Here is a 14,060-nt window from a genome sequence, read left to right on the forward strand (position 1 = left end):
CAAGAGCCACCCCATCTTCCCTTCACAGCCAAATTCCTGAACCGAATTCTCCATACCCTCTTTCCTCCATGAGGGCTTCTGTCCAGCACTCTGCTGAGACAGCTTTTGCCAAGGTCACCAAAGGTTCCTGTTGCCACAGGAATAGGATTCTCTGTCTTGGAATTGCTTCACTTCTCAGCAGCACTGGACACATGTAATCAACCGACACCCTTCTTGCCAACACTTGCTTCGCTTGGCTTCACTGGTCACTCCTCCCCGTCTTGTTTGCTGGTTCTTCCTCATCCCTTAACCTTTACAATGTGGAAGGCCCCAGGGCTCGGTCCTCTGACTTCTCTAATTATATCTTCTCCCTAGATGACCTCATGCGTGCTCCCAGCTTTAAATAACAACTAAATGCTGCAGACCCCAGATCTCAGTCCACAGCCCAGCTCCCCGCTAGAGTCCCCGCTGGGTGCTCCCTATCCCTGGTGAGGTGGCTGATAGGTGTCCTCTGATAGATGCCTCAGATGATAACACACTCCAGCTGAGCCTCTGAGCTTTCTCCCTAAGGGTGGACCATGCTCAGTCTTCTTCACTGAAGGACATGACCTCCAGTCCTCCATTTGTTCAGGCCAGAAACCTTGGAGATGTATCTCTTTTTTCTTTTACCCCCACACCCAGGCCATCAGCCAGTTCCCTCTGCTCCACGTTCAGAGTATATCCAGGGCCCAGGCTCCTCTCACCTTTTTCACTACTGCCACTGGGTCCAGGGCACCACCATTCTTACCTGGACTATTGCAGTCACCTTCCTTCCAACTGGGCTTCTTGCTCTCACTCCTACCCCACTACAATTTTTCCTGTTCTCATTCCTGCCCCACTGCAATTCTCCACCCAGCCATCACAGCGATTCTTCTAGAACGTGAGTCAGATCCTGTCATGCCTCAGTTCAAAACCCTTACTCAGAGAAAGAGCCTTGGCCTTGATCCTCTTGCCGGTGCACACCAAACATATGCATGCCCCAGGGCCAACTGGTAAACATACACATGCCCCAGGGCCTTTGCACTTGCTCTTCCCTCTACTTGCAATGACTTTTCTACATTTTTTGCATGGTTTTCTCCCTTTCTGTCAGATGTCTGCTCAAATGCCATCAAAGAGGCCTTCTCTGCTTATCCTATATAAAATAGCAAATGCTTGCCCTTGCAAAACTCATTTGTCTATCTCTGTTTTACATTTTTAAAAATCCTTTTCTGTTCCGTCTTTTGCTATTAGAATGTCTCCAATGTATAGAACAGTGGCTGGCACTTCATAGGCCAGCATGGATGTTTCTGGGATGAATGAATGACTTTAAAATTATATATATATTTTTTGTTTGTTTTGTTTTGAGATGGAGTCTCACTGTGTTGCCCAGGCTAGAGTTTAGTGGCACAATCTCGGCTCACTGTAACCTCCACCTCCCGGGTTCAAGTGATTCTCCTGCCTCAGCCTCCTGAGTAGCTGGGACTACAGGCACCCACCACCACACCCGGCTAATTTTTGTATTTTTAGTAGAGGTGGAGTTTCACTATATTGGCCAGGCTGGTCTCGAACTCCTGACTTCAGGTGATCTGCCTGCCTTAGCCTCCCAAAGTGCTGGGATTACAGGCATGAGCCACCCTGCCTGGCCTAAGATTGTATTTGAATGTTAAGGCGAAACTTTACAGATTGTTGAAGCTCATCTCATAGCAATGTATTAACAGATCTGTGTAGATTGAATACACTCTCTAGGAGTTTTTTTAGTTGAAATTAGTCATCCAGATGTGTAAAGTGGTATAGACTGAGCTCTGGAATAATTGCTCAGCAGTCCTGCATGCATATGTGTTTCAAATGGAGTTGAGGAAATGAGATGAAAACCTGTGTTGAAAGTTAGTTTTTTTTTTGTGGGTCTGACTCGGGTCACTGCTGCACTTGCATTTTCATGCGGCTGACAGTTCTTTTCTGCTGTGCGGCTCCGCGTATGCCCGGAGGCGGTCCTGAGCCTCCTGTGAGGGCTTTTTACCAGCTGCAAAAAAAAAAAAAAAAAAAAACTCAAACGCTGTGGTGGTTAGTCACAATAGGCAAGATAAGTGTCCTAGATTGTCATTTGTTTCTGTTTGAACTGTTCCCTGGAAAACTGAGTAGAAAACTGAACAGTGGATTGTACAACTGTACAAATTAAGGCAGAATTTTTTTCCCCACTTGCCTTAAAGCAAAGTTGCTTGTTTTAAAAGTGACCTAGAAGTGAACTTGTGGTGACATTTAAAATCATACAAATTGGAAAAGGCGAATGGTGCACTTTTGCATATATTGGAATTATTTGTCTTTCTGTGTTTGCTTTAGGCAAGCATGAGTGGGAGGAGAAAGCTCAGCTTGGACATACATAGGCAGCCTGGGGTTGGAAGAACACAGGCATTGTTGCTAGCTTGGAGGTGTGACCTTGGGTGAGCTGCTCGGCCTCTCCAGGTCTCAGTTTCTGGCTCTGTTGAGTGGGGATGATAACACTGACCTTCCAGAATTTCTCTGTGACTTTGTTAAGGTGGCCTAACTCGGTGCCTGCCTAAACATATTCTGTTTTGGGGAATAATTTCTGTTACACTGCTATTTTACAAAGAAATACTATTAATCCCATCACGCAGAGAGAACATTTAGACACTGAATAGGAGGTTGTCCCCCATGAGCGCTAGGCAGTGGAGCCAGGCCTCTTCCTACAAGGCAGGGGTGTCTGGCTGCTGCCCGTTCTCCCCCTCCACCTGTCAGCTCCAACCACACCACCCAGCAGTGTTCCTGGACCCAGGGAAGGACTCGTTTTTTATTTTCCAAGAACCTTCTCTTCCCATTTCATTTCCCGAGGTGCCTTGCCCTTGGATTCAGCCAGCCCTGAGCACATTACCTGTCACATGTTTCCTTGACATATCCCCTTTCTTCTGGTTGCAATTTTCCCAAATTAGGACTAATGGGCTCATTAACAACAGCCGGCACTTTAAATTTCCTTTCTGTGAGGTTAAAGCCGTCCCTTTCACTCTTCTCTGGCTGTAACTTGCTTCAAGTGGGATGGGGTGGAGTGGGGTGGTACAATGAATGGATACATAGGTTGTTCAAGGAAATATAATCTCTGGGAAGAAAAATCTTGCAAAGGCAGGTTTTGTAGTTAGAATATTCTAGATACCTGCCAGGCACCAGCCGATTAATGCCCAGCCGTTCATCTTTACATCTTGCCGAGCAGCTTCTCCTCTGGTATGACACCTTTCCTGCCATTTTAGCAGAGCCTCATTACGCAGAGAAGTCCAGGCTGCAGGTCAGGTGGAGTGGCTCTGCACTTGTCCGCCTTTGCCTACCCTTTAGCCACCAGGTGGCAGCAGAGTCTGTCTGGGCCTGGGAACTGATGAGGTCGAGCGGGTGTCAGTCATTTGTTAAGGACTGTGTTCAATAGGTTTGTCCCCCTGTAAGTCAGCCTTGGCGTCTGATAGCTGAAAGTCAAAGCCATCAGCTTGTAGATGGGGTGGCATGTTGTACTAGTGCTCAACAGCGACCATGCAGTTGCTACTGCCTACAATTTTATTTTTATTATTTTTTTGAGGCAGAGTCTCACTCTGTCGCCCAGGCTGGAGTGCAGTGGCACGATCTCGGCTCACCGCAGCCTCTGCCTCCCAGGTTCAAGCGATTCTCCTGTCTCAGCCTCCTGAATAGCTGGGATTACAAGCGTGCAATGCCAGGCCAGGCTAATTTTTGTATTTTTAGTAGAGACAGGGTTTTGCCATGTTGGCCGGGTTGGTCTCGAACTCCTTACCTCAGGTGATCCACCCGCCTTCACCTCCCAAAGAACTGGCATTACAGGCATGAACCACCACTCCCAGCCTAAAATTTTATTTTAAAAGTCAATGCTTAATTATTTCAAAGCCAATACCTAACTTTAGTCAATTTTACGTCTATAGTCTTATTTCCTTCTTTTTCTTTTATACCACTCTATTTAATGATGGGCCATTTCTAAAAAGAAGACTAATAATGTGTCAACGCTTTGGAAAACATCCCTGTACATTTGTTGAGGATTCCTTAAAGCTGAGGGTTGAAAGGTGGTGAGCCGGTTTCTATGGCTTCTTTGTTAAATGCTTCCTAGTACAACAATTGATAGGCAGCCTCCTCCATTTGGCCCAGGTGAGGTGCTTAAAAAATTCCTTCTCAAACCAATTGCAGGGAGACTTTCTTCTGTGTGGTGGAGGGGCTTGAAGCTATCCTTTAGCTTGTGCATATGTGAGCCTGTAAGCAGTGCCCAGAGCTTTGGGGTCAAATGGTGACTCCCATGCAGGGGCAGGGATGCAGGAATTACTTTGCAGAGGGAATGTCCCTCTTCCCTTCTGAAGACTGAATGTTCTCACACATAATTAGGCAATGCCAGTAACTCTTTGGATAGTATACAAAACCCTACGTTTGTTTCTAGGTTATTTTAAAAATTAAGAAATCTCACTTTAAGGCAGCAGACAGAATAAAAACCAGTCTGCCCTGGTGCAGAGTGGTGCCTCTGTGGTCTCTCTTCCTGGCTTAGCTGGGTGTGGCTGACAGCAGAGAACTATTACCGGCAGAGGGCTGAGTTGGGGCTACGAGTGGGGCCTGAGACAAAGTCTGAAGTGGCAGGGTCTCTTTATAGCTCTGTGGACCCCCTTGGTGTCTAATTCCAGTCCCCAGTCCTGTCAAAGCCACCCTGCACTTTTTTTTTTTCTTGAGACGGAGTCTCACTCTGTCGCCAGGCTGAAGTGCAGCGGCACGATCTCGGCTCACTGCAACCTCCGCCTCCTGGGTTCAATCGATTCTCCTGCCTCAGCCTCCCAAGTAGCTGAGACTATAGGCGCGTGCCACCACGCCCAGCTAATTTTTGTATTTTTAGTAGAGATGGGGTTTCACCGTGTTGGCCACGATGGTCTCGATCACTTGACCTCCTGATCTGCCCACGTCAGCCTCCCAAAGTGCTAGGATTACAGGAGTGAGCCACTGCGCCCGGCCACCCCGCACTTTGATGCAGACACCACAGCTGGTAGACGCTTCCAGACTAAGACGTCAAGGAGACTTGGTTAAGTGCAAGATGGAACACAGAAGCTAACCCACAGAAGAGCAGAATCTTAAGAAGGCTGATTTGAGGCAAAGTACAGTATGTGCCTGCCTCCTGGTGACATGAGACCCCCTGACCTAGCACGCATTCTGCAGCCTTAAGGCCCCCGTGTTTGCTAGAAATGCGTTGGGACCTGCCTGCCAAGGTCCTGGTAACTGGCCTTCCTCAGGCTCCAAGTCAAAGGAACAGAGTAGTTTCTAGAGCCAGCAATTCTCTCTGTATTCTCTCTTCCTCTCTTTCCAACATGTTGGGTTTTTCAGTGTCTTGGCCCAGGGCTGCTTGTACACTTGAAAGCAGAGCAGCTTGAAGACAGATTATTTCGGTTTTCCCTGAAAGCCTTCGAGAGTCAGGGAAATTTTGCTAGAAGGCTTGAGGTATAAGAGAGGGAGAGGAGGCTGGGGGCTGGAGTGACTCACCAAGGCTGAGGGGATAGAGCTTGTGGGTTCTACCATTGCCACGTGTCTGGTTCTGGGGAGGTGACTTGTCCTCAGACGGGAATAGCTGACCCTAAGCAGGTGAGTGCCCCCTCTCCAGTCTCTGGCGTGAGCAAGGCCTGCAGCTCCCAGGTTCTGAGGGTGAGCGTCTAGCTTCTGGTGGATGGTGCTTTCTGCCAGTGTCAGGGTTGGAGCTTTCTCTGCTCTGACAATTCCACCCCTCTGTCCACTTCTCACCTTCAAAACTTGGATCAACTCTCTTGTCCTCGATGTCTTCTCTCTGGGTCTCTGTCTTCATAAGTTTATGTTTGTATTATCCCCTCACTCCCATCTTAATGGGGTTTTCAGAGGAGATGATGTAAATGAATAGATCAGCCTCTCATGTTTAACTTTGGAAATCTGCTTGCTTGCTCTCTCCCTTTCTTTTTTAAAATTGAAGTATACTGTAATCCCAGCACTTTGGGAGGCCGAGGTGGGTGGATCACGAGGTCAGGAGATCGAGACCACAGTGAAACCCCGTCTCTACTAAAAATACAAAAAATTAGCTGGGCGCAGTGGCAGGCGCCTGTAGTCCCAGCTACTCAGGAGGCTGAGGCAGGAGAATGGCAGGAACCCAGAAGGCGGAGCTTGCAGTGAGCCGAGATGGCATCACTGCACTCCAGCCTGGGCGACAGAGTGAGACTCTGTCTCAAAAAAAAAAAAAAAAAATTTGAAGTATAATTTACAGATGGTGAAATGCAAAAATCTTAGACATGCAGTTCTTTGGGTTTTGACAAGTGCACAACCCACATCTAAGTCAAGATGCAGAACATGCCCACCGCCCCCAAAACCTCCTTTGTGCCATCACAGTCCCCTCTCTGCCCCTCTGTCATCACCCACCACTGCTCTCTGTCATCAGCCACCACTGCTGTGATTTCTGTCACCATAGGTAAATTTGGGCCTTTATTTTTGAATATTTGAGGGTAATGTATATGGTCCAAATCACTCTCCCAACACAACCAACTAACAGAAGACCAACTCTAATATTATGAGAAATTGGAATTTAAGTAAGAACAATGCCATTTTATTTAAAACACACACAGTTGCGTCCAAATCTAACCTCTTCCTTCAGGAGTAAGGAGAGAAGATGTGTTGTCTTCTAGAATTTCCTTCATAACCAGAACTTCATGTCAGTTAAAAACTTCTGCCGTAAAAAAAACTCAAGGAATCAAGAAAGAGCCTCAATGTCTTTGAACAAACATCACGTCTCCTCAGATCTTCCATGTCATATTCCCCTTTGTTGTTCTCAACAAAAACAGAGACTTCCCATCTTAGAAATGTGTATGTGATGTCTTATTAAAAAAAAAATCCGTTATTAGCCCTCCTTTCAAATAACCCTCTGAAGTTGTATACTTGAGGGCAGAGGCCCTCGTGGTGGGGTTGTGGGAGAGGGTCTTGGGCGGTGTGTATGTATGTACATGGGACCCTGTGATGGTGAGCTGGTGGGGACTGAGGTGTGATAGTTGCCTGGTTTCTGGCTGGTGGGCACTTCCATTATGTGGATGTTGCATATGTGACAAAAGCCATATTTCAAAATTTCAAGTATTTTTCCAGCAAGGTCCAGCAAGCTCTGCAGGACAAGCCATCAGAAGCGAGACTGAGCCAGGCATAAAACAGCCAGCATTTATCAAGTGCTTGCCCTGTCAGGCCTCACTAAAGCACTTTGCAGATCATTTACTCACTACTGCTCATGACCCCTGTGAGGCAGGTATTAGTTATCTGCATCTTACAGATGGGGAAGGGGAACTTGGAGGTAAAGTGACCTGTCCGAGGTTTCCCAGCTCCTTAGTGATGGGGCCTGCCAGAACCAACCATCAGGAGGGACTTCACAGGTGAAGGAAAGTTCTTATGCTCACTGGGGGTACTAGGAAGAAATTCCCAGTCTGTAGCTGGAGCAAGTGAAACCCTTCTTTGCCTTTCACTACTTGCTGATACCTCCTCAACAGAAGTCAGCTCAGAATTGCTGGAATGAACATCTCATGAGAACGGCCTCCCCTTCCCTTCCCACCGCCGCCATTGCCCTGCTTTGGGCCTCATCATTTCTCATCCTGACCGCAGAGACACTCTCCCGTCTGGTGTCCTTCCCTGCAGACTCTCATCCACCAAGTCCATCCTTCATGCTGCTGCCAGAGTGATCTTTTAAAAATGCAAGTCTGACTGCTGTATCCCTCCCTGTTTAGAACCATCGGATGGGTCCTTGTTTCCTTCCGAATCACGTGCACACTCTAGCATGGCATAGTGGGGCTTCCTTGGTTTGATCTCTGGCTACATCTCCAGCTTCTCCTCCAGCTATGGAATTTGGCACCCCCTCCTGTCTCCCCCAGCTCTCCCCTATCCCCTTACCCTGTTCTCTCTGGGCACACCATGCTGCCACTTCCTCAGACTTCCCACTCTGGTCTCTGAGTGTTCTACCAGACTAGCGTTCATACTGGGAGGCACAGCCAAGGACCATCTTGTCCCTAAGGTCCCTTCCATCCCACCTTCCCAGCACTTCACAGCCAGGAGACTTGACCCTGCTCTCCTTTTCATCCTGCTGTGTCCTGGCCAGTCCTCTGGAGCACTGATCACACACTGTGGCCTTGCTTTTTTTTTTTTTTTTTGAGATGGAGTCCTGCTCTGTCACCAGGCTGGAGTGCAGTGGCACGATCTCAGCTCACTGCAACCTCCACCTCCCGGGTTCAAGCAATTCTTCTGTCTTATCCTCCCAAGTAGCTGGGACTACAGGTGCCCGCCACCACGCCCAGCTAATTTTTGTATTTTTAGTAGAGATGGGGTTTCACCATGTTGGACAGGATGGTCTCGATCTCTTGACCTCGTGATCTGCCCGCCTCAGCCTCCCAAAGTGCTGGGATTATAGGCGTGAGCCACTGTGCCTGGCCAGCCTTGCTTTTTTATATACTGACCTTCCCCAAAAGATGTGGCTCTCCCTGAGGTTGAAGATTAGGCTTACTCTTGCATCTCCACAGCCTGCACACATTGGGAGTTAATAAATGCAGGGTTCTGTTATTTATGTATGAATGAATGGATTCACTTTCCTTGCTATACCATATACTCTGCTAAAAGTTACCAGGCTTTCTGGAACTTATATTAAGAAATTCAGATGCCAGCAATAATATTCAGGTAACTCAGCCTCTGCCCAAATTACTTGATGGGATTACCTGTGTCTCAGCACTAGGACCACAATTTCGGTTTCTTTTCCATTTTCTCCATGCCCTGACACAGTAGTTGGATATCCACTACTTGTTTAAAATGTCTGTGCTGATTTGAGTTGGTCAGGTTTTGGGGGTGGGATACGACAGACAGAGAAAATGGGGTCCCAGCTACTGAGGACCCAACACGTGAAAAGGGAAACGGGACAGATCCTCTTGGGAAAAAGCCCCATTGGGGCCAATTCCGGCGCCTTTTCCTCCACAGCCCGCAGAGATGCCTGTGCACTTCCCCCAAGAAGCTCCTCCAAGTTGTGTGACCCTGATGAAGGGCTTCCTTCACCGTATGATTTGTTACAGGAAAAATAAGGAAGGAATTTGGAAGCAGTTAAGGTCACTTTGTGCCGAGACTATCGCACTGTATCATGTTAAATAAAATGTCAGGTGATAGTTATTGAGTCATTCTTTTCTAACGGTTTTATGCATAGTAGATAATTTTATTATTTATATACGATTTGGATTTGAATAAATTATCAGTTTTTTAAGAATTTAATAAGAATATGTAAATACATTTGTATTCCCTATTTAAGTCAACCTAAGAATGAAATGATGAGAGTAATGATATTTTGTGAGGATGGTGGGGGCTTTTTGGTAGATGACCTCCTCTGATCTCCGCCACGATCCTGGAACACAGATATTACATCCCTTTCTTACAAATGAGAAAACTGAAGCTCAGACAGGTTAATTTGCGTAAGGTCTCCCATCCCAGAATATGGGTTCAAATTTTAGAGGTTTTTCACCTTATGCTACCTATAGATATTGAAATCTAAATTTATTCACATGAAATGATGGGTTGAATAGTTTACAAAATTATCAACAATAAGATTCTATTGACAAATACCCATGAAATATTTTTAAAAATGTCCTGTCCATGCATATGTATTTCAGTTTTAAACATGAAAAATATTTTAGCTTTTAGGTTGCCAAAAAAAACCCCAAAACAGCCCATCCACTACATGGAGAGTATACAAAATGAACACAGGCTGATGATGCACATCAGCGTTTCCGTATAGTAACAGGAAACCTGGAAAGGTATCTTTGGGGTGGAGGTAATTTGGTAATATATACCCAGATAAAAATTATACAAGCCCAGTGATCCACTGAGGCCTCTTGGGGGCTCTATGGGTGCAGCGACAGGGACGCAGGAGTGCAGGGAGGGGCTCTGGGTTGCCAGAGACCTGCTGTGGAGAAGTTTTCTGCCCTCAGTAAGCCCTACAACTGTACACAGTTTAGTTTGAGTCCTATTTTCATCATCCGCAAAATTAGCCTACTTAATGCCTTTGTAGGGTGTCAGCATTGAATATTGGGGTGTTGGCCAAGTGCTTAGCCAGGAGCCTGTCTGCAGCATGGCTCAGCCAGGCGGGATGTGACATTCCCTCGTGGTCAGTGAGGCATGCTGTCCTGGCTATGACGATTGGGAGGATGTGAAACTGAAGCTGGGTGCTGGCGAATCATGGAGGCAGCTGGGAACCTCAGTGTCTCAGGCTCAGTTCCTCAGCTGGGAATGAGAAAAGGGTGTGGCTTAGGAGAGGGGTGAGCCTGATGTCTGAAACCGCTTTCCTCTCATGGGTGAGCAAGTTGAAAAGCCAGATTCTACCAGGGAGGTAGGCACGGGATGCCTTGGCTGTGCTCCCGGATGTGTGGGGCCGTTTCATCGCACAGTTGCATGGGGCTTGCTTGTGTGCTCAACTTTCCGGGATGTCCTGAGACTGGACTTTCCAGTTTCCAAGATTCAGTCCTATTGTGAAAGCCTAATATCTGATTTTTTGATTTGATTATATGGTGTAGAGAAGTGGAAAAATCCTCAAGTTTGGGTCATTAAACATTGTAAAATAGGGCCAGGTGCAGTGGCTCACACCTATAATTAAAGCACTTTGGGAGGCTGACGTGGTTGGATCATTTGAGGTCAGGAGTTCAAGACCAGGCTGGCCAACATAGTGAAACCCCGTCTCTACTAAAAATACAAAAATTAGCCGGGCGTGGTGGCGGGCGCCTGTAATCTCAGTCACTCCGGAGGCTGGGGCAGGAGAATCGCTTGAACTCAGGAGGCAGAGGTTGCAGTGAGCCAAGATGGCGCCACTGCACTCCAGCCTGGGCAACAGGGCCAGACTTCCTCTCAAGAAAAAAACAAAAACAAAAACCAAAAAACCAAAAGAACCGTTGTAAATTAGAAATGGATATGGGGAAGAGAGAGGGGGAGAAGGCAAAGCAGGAAGGAGGAGGCAGGAAGGGCAGAGCTGGCACCAAGGCAGGCCCTGGGCTGGATGCCCAGGAGTGTGGGCAGAGGGGGTGCAGCACTGAGAGGCGGACTGGAAGCTTCCATTGCCAAGCTCATGACAAAGAATGGGAGGCAGGGAGGAGGCCCACAGATCTTGCTGAGTGCTAAGCTCCTGCACCCCTGCCCCGAGCTACACCTTGGTGCCACTGTTGACAGCCAGCTCAAACCTCCAGGGAGATGTTCACCAGTGTCTCTCAGGGACCTGGGCTTCCTTCCCACCAAGGAAGAGGGAGAGAGACTAGGGCTGCCCTCCACTGTGAAGGACCCCGCTAATTATTCATGACACCCCCACAGAGTGGCTGGACTGCCACAGCTTCCCCTGTACCCATCCTCAAAGACAGCCTCAGAAGTGGACATCCGTCTTTTAGGAGGGGCTTAGAGGAGCTCTCCCAAGGACGAGCATGTTGTTTCCCCCCGCAGCCTTGAGTTTTGAAGAGTGAAGCGGGGGTGGTTAGTGATTCTAGGTTTAATGCTTCCACACGATTGCCCATTTCATCACACTCCTCAGTATTATGACATTTGGATTATTTTTTAATCTTCTCTTCCCCTTTTTGTTGTTCTGCTGTTGAACTGATTATGCAGAACTGTGTGTTGATGTCTCTGTGGCACCTTCCCTCCAGGGATGCAGCTCTGTTTTCCAAACACCCCGCTTAATCCTCTTAGGAGGGAGGATGCACCAGGGTGCTCACCCTGTCCGTCAGGGCCGGCAGAGACGGACGCTTCACAGGTGTTTGTTAACCTGGACCATGCTGGACAGGAGGCTTGGAGGCACCAAGATGCCAAATCTCTTACCCATCCCTCCAGCCAGGCATCTCAAGTGGCTAAAGAATAAATGCATGAAAATTAAGAGCCAGCTTTGCTTGAGAAAGAGAACAGGAGCAAGCTGGCTGTTGGCTGTCACCTGGAGTCACCTACTGGGAAGTGCCGAATCACCCCAGACCAAGGACGGGAAGGAGGCTTGGTGAGTGACAGTCCCACTCTGGCAGCGCCATGAACAGCAGTTCAAAGTGAAAACAGACTCCCTGCATCAGAGCCAACCTATTGGTATAAGATATTTCACTTGCGGCCCAGGGGCGTTTGTGATAAATAGATCCACACAGGATTGCCTGGTTTCATTTTTCATGTATGTGGGCTACTTGGGACACCTCTCACTTTCCCAACTTTTTATATCTTTTTTTTTTTTTCTTTGAGACGGAGTCTGGCTCTGTCGCCTAGGCTGGAGTGCAATGGCATGATCTCGGCTCCCTACAACCTCTACCTCCTGGGTTCAAGTGATTCTCCTGCCTCAGCCTCCCAAGTAGCTGGGATTGTAGGCGTCCACCACCACTCCTGGACACCAATTTTTATATCTTAGTGGCCTTTCCAGAACTTTCCAGAACATGTACAACATGCTCCTAGTGGGCCTGGGGATGGTTGAGGGTGGGTAGCGCAGTAAGACAGTTACTGTTACTTCAGTTTTCTTTCAGGTCTTCTGGTTGAGTGAGGAAGAGGTTTCAGTTTGGTGATGGCACGTCCTTAAGACTTCACTTGCTTCCCTCTCTCTGTTCTTTTGAGAGCGGGTCTCCACCAAGCATTTTAGCAGGTAAAAAATCTAGCTAGAATTTAATCATATTATTTTGTTTTTATTTATTTTGAGGTTGTAATTGCTTTAAGGTCTTATAGCCAGTAATAACGGTTTCCTATTCATGTTAGGATGTATTTATTTGGCAAACGCTTATATAGCACTTACTCTGTGGAAGATCTGTTTTAAATACCTTAAAAAGAGAAACTGTTTTTTCTCTCTCTGTCATTCTCATTCTCTCTCTCTCTCTTTTTTTTCTTTGTGGTAGGGTCTCACTCTATCACCCCAGGCTGGAGTGCAGTGGCAGGACGGCAGCTCACTGCAGCCTCGACCACCCTGGCTCAAGCGATCCTCCCACCTCAGCCTAAGAGAAACTCTTGGAACAGAAAACCAAATACCACATATCCTCAGTTATAAGTGGGAGCTAAATGATGAGAACAAATGGACACAAAGAGGGGAACAACAGACACCGAGGCCTACTTGAGGGTGGAAGTTGGGAGGAGGGAGAGGAGCAGAAAAGATAACTATTGGGTACTGGGCTTAATACCTGGGTGATGAAATAATCTGTACAACAAACCCCCATGACATGAGTTTTCCTGTGTAACAAACTTTCACGTGTACCACCGAACCTAAAATAAAAGCTAAAAATAAAATTAAGTTAAAAGAGAAACTCTTTATTTTTCTCATAACCTAATTACAAACCTATGTGGTAAGAACTAAAATCACCCTCATTTTATAGCTGGGGAAACTGAGGTAAGAGGAGGTTAAATCAGGTTAGGAAGTAGTAGAAGTGGTGCTGAAACCCTGGCAGTGTGGCTCTAGATTTTGTGTTCTTTTTTTTTTACCGTTTTTTTTTAGAGATAACGTCTTGCTGTCAGTCAGGCCGGAGTGCTGTGGTGCAATCATGGCTCGCTGCAGCCTTGACCTCCTGGACTCAAGAGATCCTCTCAACTCAGCCTCCTGAGAAGCTGGAACTACAGGTGTGCACTACCAGCTTGAGTAATATTTAAAAAAATTATTTTGTAGCGATGGGGGTCTCACTATGTTGCCCGAGCTGGTCTTGAACCCCTGGCCTCCAGCGATCCTCCTGCCTCCCAGATCCCTGTGATTACAGGCCTGAGTCCCCATGCCTGGCCTGGACTTTGTGTTCTTAACCTCTGTGCTATGCTGCCTCTCCATAGGGAACATTAAAAATTAATGTTTTCAGGCCGGGCACCGTGGCTCACGCCTGTAATCCCAGCACTTTGGGAGGCTAAGGCGGGTGGATCACCTGAGGTCAGGAGTTCGAGATCAGTCTGGCCAACATGGCCAAACCTCTCTCTACTGAAAATAGAAGAATTAGCCAGGTGTGGTTGTGGGTGCCTGTAATTCCAGCTACTCCAGAGGCTGAGGCAGGAGAATCGCTTGAACCCGGGAGGCGGAGGTTGCAGTGAGCTGAGATCGTACC

General features: G+C 47.4%; 1 protein-coding gene across 2 annotated transcripts in view; it reads left to right on the top strand.

The window, feature by feature from the left end:
* Positions 1-13,270, top strand: part of C11H2orf76 (chromosome 11 C2orf76 homolog) — an 89,034-nt gene extending 75,764 nt beyond the window's left edge. For both annotated transcript variants that reach the window (XM_063647364.1, XM_054478775.2), the window contains exon 6: positions 12,882-13,270. In XM_063647364.1, the coding sequence (XP_063503434.1) occupies positions 12,882-13,030 (149 nt within the window). In that variant the 3' untranslated portion in view covers positions 13,031-13,270. The remainder of the gene's footprint in view (positions 1-12,881) is intronic.
* Positions 13,271-14,060: the final 790 nt, after the last annotated feature.

This window comes from Pongo pygmaeus, chromosome 11 (genome assembly GCF_028885625.2).
Source record: "Pongo pygmaeus isolate AG05252 chromosome 11, NHGRI_mPonPyg2-v2.0_pri, whole genome shotgun sequence".
Taxonomy (NCBI): domain Eukaryota; kingdom Metazoa; phylum Chordata; class Mammalia; order Primates; family Hominidae; genus Pongo; species Pongo pygmaeus.